Source organism: Sinocyclocheilus rhinocerous, unplaced genomic scaffold (assembly GCF_001515625.1).
Source record: "Sinocyclocheilus rhinocerous isolate Xijiao unplaced genomic scaffold, SAMN03320098_v1.1 scaffold185, whole genome shotgun sequence".
NCBI lineage: Eukaryota > Metazoa > Chordata > Actinopteri > Cypriniformes > Cyprinidae > Sinocyclocheilus > Sinocyclocheilus rhinocerous.
Genome location: NW_015662163.1, coordinates 882,577 through 903,914, shown reverse-complemented (window position 1 = coordinate 903,914; position 21,338 = coordinate 882,577). Strand labels below are relative to the sequence as shown.

General features: G+C 36.1%; 1 protein-coding gene across 2 annotated transcripts in view; it reads left to right on the top strand.

Annotated features, from left to right (window-relative positions):
- LOC107727648 (inositol-trisphosphate 3-kinase B-like) overlaps window positions 1-15,158 on the top strand; it is a 35,075-nt gene extending 19,917 nt beyond the window's left edge. For both annotated transcript variants that reach the window (XM_016537594.1, XM_016537595.1), the window contains exons 3-8: window positions 7,558-7,657; window positions 7,835-8,048; window positions 9,490-9,694; window positions 11,969-12,070; window positions 13,826-13,897; window positions 14,518-15,158. In XM_016537594.1, coding sequence (XP_016393080.1) covers window positions 7,558-7,657; window positions 7,835-8,048; window positions 9,490-9,694; window positions 11,969-12,070; window positions 13,826-13,897; window positions 14,518-14,736 — 912 coding nt within the window. In that variant the 3' untranslated portion in view covers window positions 14,737-15,158. The remainder of the gene's footprint in view (window positions 1-7,557; window positions 7,658-7,834; window positions 8,049-9,489; window positions 9,695-11,968; window positions 12,071-13,825; window positions 13,898-14,517) is intronic.
- The last annotated feature ends 6,180 nt before the right edge of the window (window positions 15,159-21,338 follow it).

Here is a 21,338-nt window from a genome sequence, read left to right as displayed (position 1 = left end):
GAGAACCTGGAGATTTGGTTTGGTCCTCACACTGCACATAGTGTAACCCATTAAATACAACTATAAAAAAATAAGTTAATCATAGTGATAATATTGTTGCACTTTATTTATTTAGCTTTTTTTAAATAAAATAATAAACTAAATAATAAAGTGTGATAATACTATTATATTTAAAAATAAAAAGGGAGTATTAAATACAACTATTTCAAAGTAAACTTAAAAATAAAATGCTAATATTTTCTTATTTTTTTTTAAAGGATGAATTTTCATCATTTTCAAACTTAAAATCAGCAGGCTTTTATTTTGGCGGGTTGCCTGCAAGTAAGTATATGCGCTTCCGGGTTTAGCGCTGCCGAGTGAATGAAATGTCAGTTTTGCATTGTGCTTTGAAAACGGCAGCGGGTAGCCTAGATTTATTTATCTATTCAGTTTGAATAGCAATTTTATACAGTATTACAGTTTGTCAATCTGAAATGGTAATTGTGCATTAACAGCTGTCAACTTCTTTTTAAATAAAATAATAAACTAAATAATAAAGTGTGATAATACTATTATATTTTAAAATAAAAAGGGAGTACTAAATACAACTATTTCAAAGTAAACTTAAAAATAAAATGCTAATATTTTCTTATTTTTTTTAAAAAGATGAATTTTCATCATTTTCAAACTTAAAATCAGCAGGCTTTTATTTTGGCGGGTTGCCTGCAAGTAAGTATATGCGCTTCCGGGTTTAGCGCTGCCGAGTGAATGAAATGTCAGTTTTGCATTGTGCTTTGAAAACGGCAGCGGGTAGCCTAGATTTATTTATCTATTCAGTTTGAATAGCAATTTTATACAGTATTACAGTTTGTCAATCTGAAATGGTAATTGTGCATTAACAGCTGTCAACCGCAAATGCGCGGTCAGAACTTATTTACACAGCGCAGGCATTTTTTATTTTGGTCGCGCATGCGCACCTGCGTACCACTTATGTACACCCTTGACTATATGAGAGATTTGTGTGACATTTAAATCTGCACTCATGAGAATTAATGTGAGAAGTAGTAATATCACATTTGTGAATAAATCTTTTTTTTTTTTGAATAGGACCATTTCAATGAATCAGTTTATATGGGTCTCAAAACTGGTTTTAAAGATTCATTCTGGAATCAGACTGATTCAGAGATTAAAAGTAACTTATTCACTGCTATCACGTCTCTAAAAGGAAATAAATGAAACATGTCGTACGATACTTTCAATGTGCTTGCCGTGCTTCTGCATCTTTTTGATGCTTAAATGTTCTGGTCCTCATGTACTCTGATTGCATGGAAAAGGGAAACCAAGGAAGAACAATAAATGACAGAATTTTCCTTTTTGGGGTGAACTAACCCTTTAAGTATTTCTCCAACCACAAACCAAGTCATGCAAATGTATTTCTGAATGCAAATATGAGACCCTGACATCCGAATGCAAGCTATCCTGCTAGAGAGGCTTGTTTACCAGCAGTGATTTCATAATTTGCATCAGACTTAGCACAATTTATGATTTCAGAATAAATTTATCGCCTAGCAGTAAAACGAATGATTGAAATTATTATGAACTGCTTTTGAAACTTGAAACTTTCTTTTGAAAGGAACAGTTCACCAAAAAAATGTTTACAGCGTTGCATGCTTTTAAAACGACATGTAGGTGAGTAAATGATGACAGAATGTTTATTGAGATACTAGTTTTTATTAACATTTTGAACTAGATTTTCTTTTTCTTTTTTCATTTTAGTTTTAAGTTTTAGTAATTTTGTTGTGTTTTTTTTGTCTATTTAGTTTTATTGTTTTAGTTTTAGATAATAACCCCGGTTTGGGCAAACTATTCCTTTAAAATTATAAATAGATTGCTGTCGTTTCCCATAAAAACTCTAATACCTGTAATGAAACGCATACTTTGAAAATCTTTCTCGTCTTCGGTCTGCAACAGTCACAGAAATATTTCATTCATCATCACGTTTCGGGAAAAGGAAGTCAGTCTCTCACAAATCACCTCGGTGATGTCAAAACAAGGTGCTGACCTCATCTCAGTCTGAAAACACTGGTGACACTGTCCTTTAGTTATTTAAACATTTAGATGGCTGACCCTCTTGACTAACAGACCACAGACCCGTTATAGACACCTACACACGAAACACATTTAGTCACAGAGACAAAGAGAAGCAGCAGTTACTGCATCAAGTTAATTTTACTCAAAACATTTACTTAATAAAAAAGGTGGCAGCTTAAAGGGTTAGTTCACCCAAAAATGAAAATTAGGCTGCGTTTTACTCACCCCCGAGGCATCCTAGGTGTATATGACTTTCTTCTTTCAGACGAATCCAGTCAATACACCTATAGGATGCCTCGGGGGTGAGTAAAACACAGCCTAATTTTCAGTTTTGGTGAACTAACCCTTAAATTATGTTAGGTGCTATTTTTTGCAGTGCAGATGTGACTTTGAGGGTTTCAGATAGAATCTTTGGACCAAAATCATGCGCAGGTGTTATGTAAGTGTTCGTTTTGCTATTCCAAACTCTCAGAATTACAGGTGAGTTTGAAGAACACTGAACATTTGCATTGCTCGTGGCCCTTGCAGGCATGCCATAGAGTTTTACTGTGGTCTCTGCACATTGAGCTTGGCCTACCAGCATATTTGCATGAGCCAATTGTGCTTTTGAATGCTTTGTATGGAAACAAATGAGAAATTCACATTGCCCTGCACTTTCCTTCACTCAAATTCCAGCTTACGTTGTGATTGCACGCAGCACACTAGCGCATGATCTTACCGATTTTTACCATGTCATCTTTCATCACGCACATCTGGAATTTCATCGCCCCCGTGTTGGTTTTTTTCACCACGTCAATCATCCTGATGGTCAAAGATTTACAGGTAATAGATTCTGGTTTGCTTCAATTTCTCCATAGTTGGACTGTAACATCGCATTCCCGCTTTTTGCGTGTTCAGTTATTAAATACTTTTGCCTAATTTGATTATGCTTTCAGCTGCCAATAAGGGTGCAGTACTCTTAGCTCAGTTTTAGCATGTTCTCCCCAAGAATCAGAGCAGAAAATGAAAAAAATAAAAAGGCTTATGGGTTAAAAGCCACATGAGCAGTGCAGATGTGACTTTGAGGGTTTCAGATATAATCTTTGGAGCAAAATCATGAGCAGGTGTTATATAAGCTGTTCGTTTTGCTATTTCAAACTCTCAGAATTACAGGTGAGTTTGAAGAACACTGAACATTTGCATTGCTCGTGGCCCTTGCAGGCATGCCATAGAGTTTTACTGTGGTCTCTGCACATTGAGCTTGGCCTACCAGCATATTTGCATGAGCCAATTGTGCTTTTGAATGCTTTGTATGGAAACAAATGAGAAATTCACATTGCCCTGCACTTTCCTTCACTCAAATTCCAGCTTACGTTGTGATTGCACGCAGCACACTAGCGCATGATCTTACCGATTTTTACCATGTCATCTTTCATCACGCACATCTGGAATTTCATCGCCCCCGTGTTGGTTTTTTTCACCACGTCAATCATCCTGATGGTCAAAGATTTACAGGTAATAGATTATGGTTTGCTTCGATTTCTCCGTAGTTGGACTGTAACATCGTATTCCCGCCCTTTGCGTGTTCAGTTATTAAATATTTTTGCCTAATTTGATTATGCTTTCAGCTGCCAATAAGGGCGAAGTACTCTTAGCTCAGCTTAACACTTCATTAGCATGCTTTCCCCATGAATCAGAGCAGAAAATGAAAAAATAAAAAAACTTATCGGCTAAAAGCCACATGAGATCCAGCTGTTTTCCTGGGTGTTTTTACAACCAGAAATCTCTCAGTTTTTCATGGGAGCAAATAAGCTGTGAAAGTAAACAACTGTGTCAGAAACATACGATCTAGAGCTGTTGTTTTACACAGTGGGCAACAGTCATTTTGACCTGACCGTGGCTCTCTGAAAAAGTCTATAACTCCCATCTCTTCCTGCGAGTTTTCCACTTGTTTTGTTTTCCCACATCCGGAACATTTCCCTCACTAAACTTCTCTCAGAGCCACTTTGTCTTTCCACTGAACTTTAATTTGTGTAGTCATCGGGAGGTGGGATCCTGTGGTCTTCTGAACTTAATGTCTGGCAAACACGGCCTGTCTATCAATCCTAATGTTTTTAAGTGCTTTCTGCAGTGGCCCAAACCACAGCACACTGACAGCATCTGTTTCACATCAAATGCTTGAATATTAACCAGAACCTCTGCATACTGTAGGTATTTGTTTAATTCAACCGAACAGACCTCTCTGTCACATTAAGTAATCTTAGCTAACCTGCTGAAATAAGTGTTTTGTAACTGTATCACTTGTGTTATCTGTATTATTATTATTATCATTTTAAATGTATCTCAAATAAAAAAGCAAAAATATCTGTTTATGTTGGATGCAACAGTTTTTGTATAATAATAATAATAATCATTTGTATTATTATTATTACTATTATTAACTACTACATGGGCCTAAACATAAAAAATAATATTTGGGATGTCCTTTTTAGGTATGAAATGTCAGAATATAAAATAAAAGAAAGAAAGAAAGAAAGAACAGAATTGAAAAAAAGAATTAAAAAAAAAAAGAATTGAAAAAAGACAAGATGCATTTTTTTTATATCAGAAGACGCCGCGATTAAATGAGAGTGACCCCTGGTTAACATGTATTAAAAGGGGTCGTGTTTAGTCACTATTTAGTGTGGTATTTTTTGACAATATTCACTCATCATGACAGTAAAACAGGGTATTCTAAGTCAATATACTGCAGTATTTCGTCTCTCCATCAGTAGAAAATATGGTTAACACCCGGTCATGCATAAAAAAAAAAATACCGTCATGTACCGTGAAACCGGTATAATTTTGAAAAATACCGTGACATAAATTTTTGGTCATACCGCACAGCACTAAGCTCTAGTCAGCAGACACATTTAAACAATTTCTCATAACAAACAAATAAAATATTTCTTTGTAAAATTATAATAATTATAATAAAATTTTTCTACAAATATTGAATAATAATAATAATAATAATAGAACGTTTATTTATTTATTTATTAATCAAAGGACTATATTCAAACACGCATGTGAATTCTTCTTGTCACTGTTTGGATTTTTATGAAATGGCTCATAGGGAACCTTCACACTCTCATTGCTACAATCTTATTAACATCGGCCCTTTACTTTCTCAAGTAATGGTGGTGACCTCTGGATCACTAAGTTTCCATAATGTGCCTCTAAGGGTGACCCAAGCAAAGGGAGGATGGGGGACATGGAGGGGACACAGGAAACAGAGCAGCCCTGACAGACACGCCACTGCTCCCAGCCCCTCTTCAGCTGCATCTTAGGGGCGAGAGGAACTGTTTTCCTCCACTGGAGAAGAACAGGACAACCTTCATGTGACAGATAAAACTCATGCTGCTCTCAGATGATGGTTCATACCTTTTATGGGCCTCTTTCTAGACTAAATTAAATCAGACCTTTTCAGCAGAGATGCTGCAGTGAGTAATGCCCAGCTTACAGAAATGGTTCATCAAAAAATGAAAATCCTGACATCATTTATTCACCCTCACATCATTCCAAACCTCTATGACTTTTTTTTATGTAAAACCCAAAAACTGAAATTTTTTCATCAAAAAATGAAAATCCTGACATCATTTATTCACCCTCACATCATTCCAAACCTCTATGACTTTTTTATGTAAAACCCAAAAACTGAAATTTTTAAAGTTCCTTTTTGTTAATAAGTGAATGTGGACTGGGGGGGTCAAGCTCCAAAATGACAAAAAAGACCATAAAAGTGGTCCATGTAACACACTGGCTCCTGAAGCCATAGGATAGCTTTGCATGTGGAACAGACTGAAATGTATTCATTGAAAATCTTGACATCCACTCTAGTTCTTCTTTGCATGAGAGAAGAAGTGACATCCAGTCTCTGAACAAATCATTCAACATTCATTTAGTCAAATCTTTTCAATGAATCGTTTGCTCAAAAGTTCAACTCACTGATCTGGTCACAGGAGTTATAGGATTACTAGAGAAAAGGATTTTCAGTGAATAATGACTTACATTTTATACACAAAGCGATCATATGGCTTCAGAAGACTTCAGATATAATGCATAAGTCATATGGACTACTTTAAAGTGCAGTCTTTGTAATTTTGAAGCATGTCAACACCTGTCCTCAGTCACTTTTATATGAAAAAGAAATGCCATGATATTCTTAAAAAGTTCATATTCTGTGTTCTGCGAAAGAAAAAAAGTCACACAGGTTTGAAAACGCACAAAGTTGAATAAATAATCATTTAAATTTTGCATAAATTATTTTATTATGATGTTCTAGCAGCTCGGGGGAAAAAAACGGCACAGCACCCTGTCAAGTAGCTGATATTTAATTCTAACTTAAATGTGTTTTATAACCTTCGGTACTTTCATGGCTGAATCTGATGACAATTTATTATCGTTTAATCAAAATGATTTTGAATACACTTTGTGGCTTGTGCTTGTTGGCTGGACGGGTTCTCTAGATTTGGAAGGGGCTGATTTGTGGTCATAGTGTGCCCGGGGATGAAGCGCTCTTCCTGGGAGAGCTGGCTCAAAATGCACTAGGGGGGAGAGAGGCTTCCCTGGTCACCCGAGGAAACCCCCCATCTATCACTGAGAGCACAGTAAAGAATGTGTTTACCATGCCAACATGGGAGAGCTAAAGAGATCTCGCTTAAGGACGTTTAGTGAAGTGGAATAACAGAGTAATGGTTCAACAGAGCAGCTCCTCTCAAACTGGAAAACAGTCTGTTTTCTGCAGGCTGTCAGGATGTCCAAATAGAGCAAGAACATTTTGAGATGGTTCCAGGTGAAATGGTTCACCTTGGCAGGAAGACAAGCTTAAACACTGCCCAGATTTCCTATTCATTTGCAGGTTTTATGTGCTGTAGTGAATCTGAATGCATGTTTGTACATAAATCCTTCACATAAAACACTTTACTGTGCTGTGTAAACGATGATATCAGCACTGACTGCTTGTAGGAGCGCCAGCAAACATATGTAAATACATGCAAAAGACCTGTTTGTTTATTCTCCCGCATATTGTGTGCTGGTCTGGGTTTTGTTGTAGGAAAATGAACCCCACCTGCCAAATCTCATTATATAAGTAATTACTCATCTCCCTCCAGGCATGTTTCTTTTTTTCAAAATAGCATGGACAAGAAGTGAAATATTATTAGAATTTAAAATAACTGTTTTCAATTTTAATGTATTTTTAAATGTAATTTATTCCTGTGATGCAAGTTGTAATATTATAAATGATCATTTAATGTAGCCTTGCATATATATATATATATATATATATATATATATAATTATTTTTGTCTTGTAATATGACAAATAAATTACATCTACACTCAAATATTACAAGGTCATAAAAACTGAAATGCTGTTTAAACTACACTGCTGTCACTGTTGTAGTTTTATAGCACTTACATTTAATTTAATTGGGGATTTATCTTGCTTACTTTTGTCATTGAACAGCATAAATCATGGAAGAAGATCAAGAACATGGTGCATTGGTCACCATTTGTGATGTCCTTCAAGAAGAAGTACCCTTGGATCCAGTTGGCTGGCCATGCAGGTAGGCCTCAAACGTTGCATAACTTTTCACGCAACTTTTCACACAGTTAATACACTCAAAAAGTATAATGTGAATTGCTTTAAATCTAGAAGGAAAAAAAACAATAGTAGAAAGTTAATTTATGCTAATGCCCACATTTGAACACCCCAGTGCTATGCTATTTGTCTCTCTCTGCAGGCAATTTCAAGGCAGGGGCCAATGGTCGCATCCTAAAGAAACACTGTGAGTGTGAGCAGCAATGTCTCGATAGGCTGATGAGAGATGTGCTAAAGCCCTACGTTCCTGCGTACCACGGAGATGTAGAGAAGGATGGAGAGAGGTACAATCAGATGGAGGACTTGCTGGCAGACTTTGACCTACCCTGTGTCATGGACTGCAAGATGGGCATCAGGTCAGTTGCTAAACTGTCTCATCGGACCTTTTACTTTACAAACCTAGAAAAGACCCAAATCACCCTAGTTATGACCCAGAGCCCACCTAAAACACCCTAGAAATGACACAGAACAGCCTAGAAACCATATAGCAATATTCTGCAAACTGAGAACACCACTGCAACTGTGTACGGTAAGACCCTAAAAAACCACTCATGATACCTCAGCAAACGCCTAGTAACAACCTAAAACAACTTAGCAACTGCCTGGCAACACATTAGTAACCACTTATTAATGCTCTCTAGCCTTGTACTGTATATCCTTGTAACTTCAGTTTTAACTTCAACTTAACTGGTTCAAGCTTAGACACACTAGAAGAAAACTTATAACGATAAAAAATAAACCTAAACCTAGAAATGAAAATAAAGTATGCTTAAGTACTAAAATTACTAAAATTAAAACTGGAAAAAAATAAAGGTAAATAGAAATATTACCAAAAATAAAAACCTAAGAAAAAGTACAAAAGCATATACATTTTTTAAAAACAAACTAAATGTAACGTGGAAACTGACAATAAAAAAGAATAAATTAATTAATAAATACAATAATTATATATATTATATATATAATTGTATATAAATAATACTACAATAAAACGGGTGCTTAGAAGCCAATCTATAATGTTTTATAAATTCTTATAAGACTTCAAATTGAAAACAGTTTTTTGTCCCTTGTGTATAAGAAAAGAAACAGAAAGAAGAGAGAGATTCACCTATAAATCACTAATAAAAAATAGAAGATAAAAGAACACCAGAAATCCCCCTCCCTGCTAAGACAGAATCTTCATCTTTTCTTATCTTACACTTATGCAACAGCATGTCCACTGCTGAACATCTAGTATGTTACTTTAAAATGAATAGTTCCATTGACCCATTATTTGTACAGATGTTATACATTCCAAGCACCACAGAACATGAAGCAGGACCTTCCTCCCCAGAGACTCAGCAGAGGAGCAGCTCTGTGTCCTCTAATCTGCTGAAAGATACCTGTGCTTGTTTGCAACTGGTGCATGGAGACCTTGATACACATCGCTCATCACTTTTTTCCACACTCTCACTCTCTGTTGTTTCTGAGACTGCTCTGTTTGCTGTTGTAAGCCTGACCGAATCACAGCCGCGGACATGGACAAATATAGTGATGACCAGATGGTCAGGATATTAACAGAACCTCTGCTGGCCTGTCCAAACAAAACAATGCGATGCTTTCAGATTCACGCAAATTCAGCACGCTTTTCAGTGCTTTCCAAGACAAATCAAGCTGGAGAACAAAAGGAGAATAAATATTTAGTTTTCATGCCTTTAGCTAATAAGATCAACTGCATTTTATTGCGCACTACAAATTTCAACAGAATATGACTGATGATGCAACAAGTTAAGCCATTGGGTCGTTTTTCTCCTGCAGGACGTATCTGGAAGAAGAGCTGACGAAAGCCAGGAAGAAGCCTAGCTTGAGAGCCGACATGTACCAAAAGATGATCGAGGTGGACCCCGATGCACCCACGGCACAGGAGCACGAACAGAAAGCAGTCACTAAGCCGCGCTACATGCAGTGGAGGGAAACCATCAGCTCCACCGCCACGCTAGGCTTCCGGATCGAGGGAATCAAGGTGAGACGTTCGTTCATGAAACCTTTAAGAAACTTTTCATAATCTCTCTTGAAATCTGTGGAGACAAATGAGGTGAAATTGCAAAAAAGAGAGAAAACTTTAACATCCTTATTCGAATGGCGTTATTTGAACTGGATTTCTCAACTATACACTATTTTCATTCAACTGAAAGTTAGAAATAAATCGTGCTTGAGATTTTAAGTATTCCCTTATTTATTTTAAGTATTTGGTTTTTAAGGAATATTCCAAGTTCGGAGTTAAAACAATAATATTGATTACCACAAAAATTACTTTCGACCTCAATTTCTTAAAAAATAAAAATCTGGGTTATAGTGAGGCAACTGCAATGGAAAGTGAATAAGGACCATCTTTAAATGTTAAAATACCACCGTTTTAAAAGTATAGCCACAGGACATAAAAATATGCATGTTAACATGATGTTGGTGATAAAAATGCATATTAACCTTTCTGTGTAATGTTATATTAAGTTTCACTTAATTGCCATCATAATGAAATACCATAAACCCTAGAATGACTGAAAAATGATGATTTGAAAAACTATACAGCTCAAATATAAAAAACTTTACACAAGAATGAATATTGTTTACTAACCTTTTCCATGTAGCATTATATTCGCAGGACAATAAAACACCATAAAACAACTGTAAAAATTATTATGTAAAAAAATGTACAGCTCAAATAATAGCCAAGCTTTCACAAATGTGACCCTGGACAACAAAAACAGTCTTAAGTCGCACGGGTATATTTGTAGCAATAGCCAAAAATATATTGTACGGGTCAAAATGATTGATTTTTCGATTTTTTTATGCCAAAAATCATTAAGATATTAAGAAAAGATCATGTTCCATGAAGATATTTTGTAAATTTCCTACTGTAAATATATCAAAACTTAATTTTTGATTAGTAATATGCATTGCTAAGAACTTCATTTGGACAACTTTAAAGGTGATTTTCTCAATATTTTGATTTTTTTGCACCCTCAGATTCCAGATTTTCAAATAGTTGCATCTCGGTCAAATATCGTCCTATCCTAACAAACCGTACATCAAGAATATGTATATATTATGTATTCAGCTTTCAGATGATGTATAAATCTCAATTTCAAAAAATGTACCCTTATGACTGATTTTGTGGTCCTAATGGTCACAAATAAGACAAATAATAGACAAGCTTTCACACAACAATTAATATAAGAAAATTAAAATGAGTCCTTTTTTATAAAATTGCAAGCTTCTGCTTTTAAAAATTGTCCCCATTCATCTGCATTACAAGTGCCTCACTGTACCTTGATTTTTACCTTTTTCTTTAAAGGCGAGCTGAAATTGTATTTTGTGAGAGTGAACATTATGCCACAACAAATGCTGTTGATTGAGCTTAACTTGAACCATGAGTTGATGAAAGGGATCTTGGAAGCGCAGTGCTGTTCTTATCTGGGGAATCACGGCAGCCTTCAACCTACACGTCTTTTAATTAGATCCCGGAATTCAGACTGAGGTGAAGGGGCAGGATTGGCCTTTTTCAAGAGGTCGATTGTGTCTGAATGTTCCTGTCATACACAGCCTGTTTGTGGCACGTCCTTTGAGCTCAACATCAGTCAGTGACAGGCCACGGCTCTCACAACATGATTTCAGTTCTGTAATTCCGGCCTACCGCACGCAGCCCTAAATACACCCTCATGGAAAATGTCAAAAAGACTTAAGAGAAGCTTGAAAACCTTCAGCTAATTAAGCCAAACCAGGCAGCCACGATTCCATTAACACACGGAAGAGGAGATTAGAAAGCTTATGTTTGGTCTCTGTCATGATTTTCCAAAATAAATCTTTGTTAACAAGAGCTCTGCAGATGTCCTGCATGAATAGGGAAAGATTGCTTCTTCTTTTGCACTTTCCATTAGCACAAAGGCCAGGCTCCCCAGTCTTTCTCTTTTGTTGCAGATGGGGGATGCCCTGGGCGGCTCTAAATAAAGTCTTTTATGAATAATAGTAGACTTCTGTTATGTCTGTGGCTGAGCTGCCTGTTGTTTGTTTTATTATGTCTATGCCTGTTGTGACTATTGTCTTAACTTAGAAGCGCATTAATTCGCCCACAGTCCATCAATATCACGTTGCCTCTGAGATGTTTACTAAAGCACGCATCACTGTTACTATTGCTTGTACTTTAAACAAATATTAAAATAGTATCATTATATTAATATAAAAGAAAGGGCTTCCATAATCACAATCGATCAATCCTTCTTCCCTTTCCCTTCTACAGAAAGAGGACGGAACAGTAAACAGGGACTTTAAAAAGACTAAGACCCGAGAACAAGTGACCGAGGCCTTCCAAGACTTTATCAAAGGAAACGAAAACATCCTGGTAAGACTGTGCTCGTGTTTGTGCTTTAGGGCCTTGTGTCGATTATAAATTCTCCTGTGGCACACGGAGGGGAAGCGAGTGACAGGTGGAGCTACACTCTCTCATTAACCCCCCAGGGCGGTTTGTGAAACTAAGGGTTTCCTTTGTGTGGTGTAGCCCCTTCAGGGTTTTATTGTTTGAAACCAGCGAAAGCTCACCTGCTGGCAGGGAAAACCACTCTTCCAGTTGCACACAAACTTGATTATATTACAGAGAAATACACACATGCAAATACAAAGCGCTTTGCATAATTCTGTGGTTGACACATGACTGTCATGTGTATTCTTGAGACATTAAAGTACTGTAAATGTAATCTTAACAGGTTTAAATATTAATAAGATGTTTGCACCTAGCACAAAGCAATGATATTCATGGCAGGATTCCCATGTTGTAACAGGGGTGTTTCCTTTAAAGTTCAGCCTTATAGACAAACAGTTCCACAGAACCTGTCCTTGGCTTCTCGTGGAGCATTTATTTAACCCCATGTTTGTCCACAGTGTGTCCTGGAACTTGATGTGCATCCTGATTCTCTGTGATTAGTCTGACGAATGTGCTGTAGATTTTACAGAGGAACCTGCTTTTATTTTCACACTAAATGTATAATCAACAACCACCGATTTAAATGCTGACATAATGTAATTATTGTGGCGTAAATTAGAACAGAGCATGTTACTGTATGATCTGATAGGACACTAATAATTGCAAGTGATTACTCATGTAGAGATGACACTGAAATGTTGTTTTAAATCTATTTAAATCTATCTAAATATACACTCGGGGAAATCAGTGATTCAGCCTTTAAAATGTCCCCCCCCCCATTTATTGCATGTATATGAACATATTTTTTGAACTTTATAGAATTTATTTATCTATGTTCATTTTAATTAATAAATATTGCTCATATGTTACATACATTAACTAGTGTTAGTTTAAAAAAATCGAATATTAAAAATGTATTACAACATATAGAAATTAATATCGAGATTAATAAATGCTGGGAAAGTAGCCTATTCTTAATATTTCATTTTAGCAATTAACTAATGTTAACATATAGAACATTATTGTAAAATGTTACTGCATATTTAAATAACTTTCTATAAGGTGAACTCTTCAAAAAAAAAGGGATAAAACATCTTGATATCTGCTATATACATTATTTTATCATAAAAATATATTTTATAAAATAAAATAGAGAATAAAAAAAAATAATGACTATCATATATTTTTACCATGATTTACAAAAGACACTCACTAAAATGTCATTCTTGTAACAGTAGTTTTAATCATTTAAAATATAACAAAATTAGTAGGATCACTCTTTCATTATATAGCCTATTTTAAAAAGTACAGGTTAGAAAAAGTATGTTTAATTTTTACATAAATATATATGTTACACTAAATGACAGTAGAACAGTATTTCACCCATATTTTGACATTTTGTTTTCACAAACGCTATTTGAAATATTAAAGTAGACACTTGCATTTAATATGCATTCTGTGTATATAAAATAACTTTAGTAAATTTAATTTGATGCAGACACCAAAATGGGACATATACATGTATATTTACTGTAATGAAAAAAAAGCCTTATTTCCTCATTACATTATATCTTTCTATTACATACAGCCAATATTATTCTACATAAATACAGTACTTGTGACACTACAATTGTGGGGATTTTTATAGTTACTTACACTTTGTCTCTTTTCCCTCAGCATTCCTATCTGAACCGACTACGAGAGATCAAGGACACTTTGGAAATGTCACCGTTTTTTAAAACGCATGAGGTAAACAGTCACACTTTTGTTTATCATCTTAAAACACATTAGCTGCACTTAAAACCATGGAGGAATTAGTAAATGTAACCTTTTACCCACCCATGTGATGATAGCATGTGAAAATGTGGAAAAATAATACACAATAGCATCCATGCAAAGACCGGCTCTGAAGTAATTATCTGATTACACTGGATGCTCAAAGCCAGAATAGCAACTGGGTTGTATTAAAACAAAGAGTTACACAACCTCTTTTAATGGACTTTAAAGACAAATATTCTAGATATACTTCATGCATCGTCAGTGTCAGAACTTTGTTTTAATACAAGGAGGTAGAACAGGCTATGCAAACACAGAGCCTTGTTTATTCACATTAATAGATAACAAAAACAAACTGTATGCTGGAAAAAACAGGGCACAGTTATATCTGTTTAATAAGTGAGCGTGTGTTTGCTGCACAAACATAATGGAAACAGGATCTTTGTGTCTATTGTGTCATGTTTACACATGTATTTGTGATGATGAACCATTTAAAGTCTTGTAAAGATGCGACACGCTAGGAACAGATTTTGACATTTAATGCATTTCCGTGTTGTGCGTGTGTCCCAACTTTTCCCATCTCTCGTGTTCAGGTGATTGGCAGTTCTCTACTCTTCGTCCATGACAAACGGGAGCAGGCAAAAGTGTGGATGATAGACTTTGGGAAGACTACTCCATTGCCGGAGGGGCAGGAGCTGAGCCACAGGGCCACCTGGGTGGAGGGTAACAGAGAAGACGGCTACCTCTGCGGCCTAGACCACCTCATAGACATTATTTCCAGTGTGCCAACTCCTAAACCTCCACTAGAGTAAGAGGATTCCATCTCCTCTCCCTCCTGCACTACAGTTCAAAACCTCACTGGGTTCCCCTAAAGCTATCCTAACCGATCGCCCCGTCTCACCAAAACAGAAAACTATAAAACTTAAAACAAAAATGCCAGCCGCAATGGCCTTTAAAAAAAGAGTGTGTATGTTTGTAAACTTGTAGATGCTGTACATATAGTGTAAATGCCAGTGTTTTAGTTCAGAACATGTGTGAATAGGATTTTTGCAGCTAGCGCTTTAACAGGCAGGTGAATCTTAAAGCCACACTCCCTTAATGTGCGTTCTTTTCAACATGCTAGTGTTACGGAAAAGTGTAAAGCACTTACATGCTATGTTTTACTCTGCGATTGTTTTAATGTTTTGTTTTTAGATGCTGCAGAAAAACGTACAGTTTTTTTTAAATTTTACACCTAGACACCATTTTTATTTGAAACAAAAATCAAAATTTTAAAACCTTTAACAATCAGATCGACCACTAGATGTTTGAGATATTTATATTTGCAGGATTCTAACAATATTGGTTGTTTTATAGTTTTTTTTTTTACCCTGTTAACATAATGTAAGTACTGTTAAAATACATCATTTTTACTGAGTGCCTTTTGTAGAACAAATTCTCCCATTTGGTGGATGGTCTTATGTTGTGCTTTATATTTTAATTCTTCATATTGACATTCCTTAAATTCAATCGCCATTTTTGTGCCTAAGTAGGGCTGGGTATCAACGCAGACTTTCCAATTGATTATAACTCACAAATTCTCAATTCAATTCGGACTTTAATTTTATGTAATACGATTCCGATTCATTTGAGTATACAGCATTTTGGTTATACTGTCTATTCTCTCTCTGCTAATGCTGTAAAATATTCAGGGGAGTGTTTTTGACTAATTTCAACTTGTAATTCATCTTTTGAGCTATTCTACACTAGGCGTGCCACGTGTTTTTGATTTACTAGAAAGAAACGACTCATTTTGGAAATCAAGCTAGAAGTTTGCGATTGGTTTTTGAGTTCTACTCAAACAAGATTCTGTTTCGCTCCTGCTAAAAATATGATCTGGCTCTACCACTCACGCTATGTGTTTTTGCTAAGCCACTAAGATTCACTAATAAGATTAAGATTCATGAATAAGAAAGATGTTTCCTGCCATCATTTCGTAGGACATGGCCATTTTTTATCGCATCATATTAAAAACAGACTGCAAATTCACTTTCTGAACTGACACATTGACAACTATGATATTAAAAATACGATTACTTTTTCCGTGACACTAAAGATTCAGCAGCAGGGTGTAAAATCGAAGTAAAGGTCCGTTCTCACCAAGAATTATAACTATAATATTCAGTTTATCGTAAGCATGTGCTGCAGTTTTGTTGTCTGCTGCTTTAAATGCTCAAGGATGGATTCTGATTGGCCCTCAAATGTTTTTATCATTTATCAGCTGGAAAAAGTAGTTTTGAATGTTATTCAAAGGACATTGTTCCTGTATCATTACAATTTTGCAGTGGACTCTGCTATTTTTATACATTTATAATGATTTTAAAACTATTTTATCCTTGATGTGACTTTAGTCATTTCAGCAGGACACAGTGCCATCTGTAGGACGGGAAGTGCGGTGCAATATTAAGAAATTTAATTAGAATCATTCAAATGAAGATCATGATTAATTGGAAAATCTATATTTTTACTCAAGCCTATGCCCAACCAGCTTAAAATAATAACTGAGTGCCAAGGTTTTTCTCAGGAAGTGGCTCCCATTCAAGAAGACTTTAAAGGGTTAGTCTTTGCGCAAAAAAGTATTCTCGTAGCTTCGTAACTTTACAGTTGAACCATTGATGTCACACGGACTACTTTGTTGATCATCTTGGTACTTTTCTGGACCTTGAACGTGGTAGTTACCTTGCTGTCTATGGGAGGGTCAGAGAGCCCTCAGATTTCATCAAAAATATCTTAAGTTGTGTTCCGAAGATGAACGAAGGTCTTACGGGTTTGGAACAACACGAGGGTGAGTAATTAATGACAGAATTTTCATTTTTGGGTGAACTAACCCTTTAAATCTGTCATTACCGGCTTGTGGTATGTTTTCAAGTTCCCTGTGAACACACAGTCTCGACTAATTTTTGTCTTTGAAAAATCCGTAAGAGCTGCAAACACCAACCTTGGAATCGCTATAGTGACTTTGTCTATTCGGTTAAAACAATAACTTTTTTACGAGGTAAAATATATATATTTTTTTAAAACACACTGTCACCTTAACTCGCATCTGTTGACCAAAAATTTCAACCATTCCACGCAAGTTCAAACAATGTGAATAGTCACAAGAGCCTTAAGTAATGTTGTTCTTCCTTTGTAAAGTGCCTGAAGGCGCCGCTCGATGCAGTGCCTCCGAATGCTGACTCGCCACTCTTCAGAGCGCATCATGTTTGAGAGAGGTGATTGTTGTTTGCATGACTATTTGCCATGCAAATGAACCATCCCTGCATACCCCCAAACAATGAGATAATGCTCCAAGCAAAATATCGCTGGAGATAAAAACGAATTTGTTGGTCAGTATGGAAACCATGTGCTGACACCAGCATAAACGCAATCAGTGATTAGTGGTTGTTGATTTAGCCCAGGGCGAGGAACACCTAGGGCAGACCTACACGTCGGGACGTCAACACGACGCACTCCAGTCACACAGTAAAGGCAGAGGGGTTATCGAGAGGCCTCCAACCAAATGTCACCACGTGCTTTTACCCATCATTTATTTATGATGAGATTTTGCTGTCGTTAAATGACCTTTTATGAATGCAAAAGGAACAGAGAGGACAAAAGGTTAATGGGTGGTGTGGAAACATTTCTCAAATCCCTGTCCCACAGCCACAGTTCCCTAAACATGCTTAAAATGGGTAGGAAAAATGAAATAGGTCAAATCATAGCTGCTGTAAGTGATTTTTAATAGGCCTAACACACACAAACTGTCCTCGCTATTTGACTACGGGAGAAATAATACTTCTCTTCTGGTTCTGTAATCAGCCACAAAATTGCTGCTGGTTAGCCAAGAGAGAGAAAAATATCTAATTATATGAAAAAATTACAGCCCTAAAAATGTGACACATATAAATCATACATAATAATACAATGAAACACTTGCTAGGAAAAATAACACTTCTCTCTTCTGGCAGTGTAAACAGCCAAAAAACTGCTGTTTGTTAGTCAAGAGAGCCAAAAAACTGCTATTTGTTAGTCAAGAGAGAGGAAAATATCTGTAATATTTTTAACACATGGCTACTTTCTAGAAACATACTCCTTGCCATAATAATGGTTTAGTAACGACATCTACCACAAGATGTGTCACTAGCCCGATAATGAAAGAAAAAGGAGACTTGTTTGGAAACCAAAAATATTTTTGCTTTTAGAGGCATAAATACAATTGCTTACAGCAGCTTTAATCCGGTCTAAGAGGTTTCGGGTTTATTTATTCTCCCAAAATTACATTTTCCAAAGTAAATCTTAAAGCCAGATGTACTTTCTCCCTACACACGCTTAAAAATTGAAGTAAGTACTCCCCCTGCTGTTTATGGTGCTGTATTACAGAGAACAAACAAAACTGACCAAGTCCTTCTTCTTGCCCTCGATGTTTTACATTTCATGCCATATTTGTGAGAGGTCAGAAACTGTGGGAATTTCTAGTGGTGTCATACGCATACTTATATTTATATTTTGTTATATTTTGCACAAGAACACTAAATGTAGCTGCATTGTTTTTTCTTCTCTTGTTTGTTTGGCTTTACCTCCCATATCTTGGTGATATAGCGGTTCACTGTAATGTAAGCTAAGCTCATTGCTGTGTAAAAAAATGTGCAAATGTCTTCAGAGTGTGCTCTGTGTCTTTAAGAAAATAAATCTCTGAAACCAGTGACATTTGACCCTGTTGCATTATGTTATGTCAAGGCCTTGCTGCACAAGAAACATTTACACAGCTCAACCCTGCTGTATGTTTGCCATATTAATGCAGCAATGAATTATTATGCTTGGTTGTACAATTTTACCAGATCAATTTGTCAAAAATACACATGGTTTGGCTTTTACTTATGGATGTTTGTAAATCTGGTGATTTTACAGATTAATTAATTACAAATTTTAAAGTTAATGCTATTTTTTCATATTGTACATTGTAACATTGTGTTTCCAAAATGTTAGTTTTTAATTTATTATTATGTATTTTTAGACAAATTAGTATGGAACTACAATATTGACTATTTATTGGTTGTCAGCCATAACATAAAAAGGAATTATTGACTTATTGTCAGGATTTTAATATCACTGCATCCCTATTTTTTTTTTTTTATTTCAACAGGCTGCCATTGGGACATAGATGTCAGCGCTCCTATTTTGTAATAAAAGTAATGAGTTATGTAGAGCCATATAGTTTATGCCATCTCCTTCCACTTTATTTTACTTAACACTACATACACAGCCAAACGTATCTGGAGACCTGAACAATGTACCCAATTTGTGCTAGTTAAACATTTAATTTGAAAACCAAGAGAATTAAAGGAATAGTGGATGGACTTTTTAACTTATGAAAGCAATATTATGGATAGAGGACTTGTATATTAGCCAGAGGCAATATCTTGATGACTCAGCTTTTCACTTCCCAAGATGTTAACTAATGGACTGGAGTCATGCAAATTACTTGTGGATTATAGTGATGTTTTTATCAGCTGTTTGGACTCTGGCGGCACCCATTCACTGCAGAGGATCCATTGGTAAGCAAGTGATGTCATGCTAAATTTATCCAAATCTGTTCTGATGAAGAAACAAACTCAACTACATCTTGGATGGCCCGAGGGCGAGTAAAATTTGGGTCAACAATTCCATTAATAACAACTATTCTTCTGGGAAGAACATACTTTTGGCCATAGTGTATTTATATTTTACAAGTAAGAACTGCCAGCAAAAGATATATTTTGGGAAAGAAACGCTTTCTATACCTTGCAGGAGATAAATAAATGGTCACTAGATGGAAGGTCAAACAGACATCTGAACACTAGCACTGACGTAAATACCAAAAAGTAAGTTACATGATATACCTTAAAAAGTCTTAAACTGGTATGCTGGAAATAACACCCCATGATTAAAGCAAGTTCTGTTCTTTGTTCTTTCAAAGTGAATAGTTGCCACCTAGTGTCTCTCTTGTTTAATGCACTGACATAGTCTAAACCTTATCCATTTCCCCCCCCCAAATTACTTCCTCTTGACATTGAGACACTTAAAACAGAAAGGTTCAGTCAGTAATACAGACCAGCAGTCTGTACAGTGGTTACATATTTTTGGCATCCATCTATCCTCACCTGATCAGATGTAGGCTATTAGCCTATGGTGCAGCAGAGGGTGAACAAATAAAACTATTTTTATCTGACGGCATAAATAGTGGAGGTTAAGCAGCTTATTTTTTATTTTCTGCCCTCGAATAAACTGGACTTCCTTATTTAGTCTTGGACTGAGTCATAGCGCTGGCAATGAGCCTCAGAAATATTAGCCTGGGGAGCAGGGAGCTTGGAGTGAGGCCATGTTCAAGAGTCAGGAAGCCAACCGCCCACCAGCCTCACACACACAACTATACTAATAAAAAGGACCATACAGCAAAAACATTCAAAAATGTATGAAGCCCTTGACCCAGAGAGATACTCTACCCACAAAGCACTGTCTGGCATCAGAAAGCACAGTGCTAAAAAATATATTCAGTCATACAAGTCAAACTTCAGAGCAGCTGCTCAGAGGAATATACAAAGCTCAGGAGAGACACCAGAATTTTGGCAAATCTTTAGTCCTAATTCAGAAAGAGTATTCATTCTCTGTATGGAAGAAGTGAATACTGATAAGGTTTAACTTGCATTAAACTAGCATTTAATCTATAGATCAAATTTGCATTCATCTTGCATCTAATCATGATGACTGATACACAGAAAATGAGGCAAATCAATAAAGAGCTTTCATTAATTCTACCCCTTGGACTAATCAATAGAATGACACACACACGCCTTACAAATAATATTCAAATTAATTTAAAATAAAAAATAAAATATTTATCTACATCTGACAAATTATTATACAGATGAATTATAATAGGCTATAAATGAAAATAGCCCAATACTAATTAGATAACAATCGATTTGGGCCACAGACGAATGCTGAATCAATTCATATAGTAATGATAAGCAATCCAAGTTACATGTCATCCTCTGTTAACTTCTCTCTCATCTAGCTATTTGTTTGTCTTACCTGTACCTTGTTTATTCGATGTTGTCGTTGTCTTGAGACTGAGTTTAGCGATCAATCAAAGTGATCACGTTTTCCACAACAATCCGAGGCCATGTTTAATCTAGGCAGCTACGTTTGAGCCGATAGATGGCGCCATACAGTTATTTGAATTTTCGTTGATACGAAAAGACAGCGCTGGATCGCGAAGGGCGAAAAAACTGCGATTGACCAATCACAAGCAAGTATTCCAGTGGGCCTTAAAGGGATACTCCACCCCAAAATGAAAATTTTGTCATAAACCCCCCCCCACCCCCATGTCGTTCCAAACCCGTAAAAGCTTCGTTCG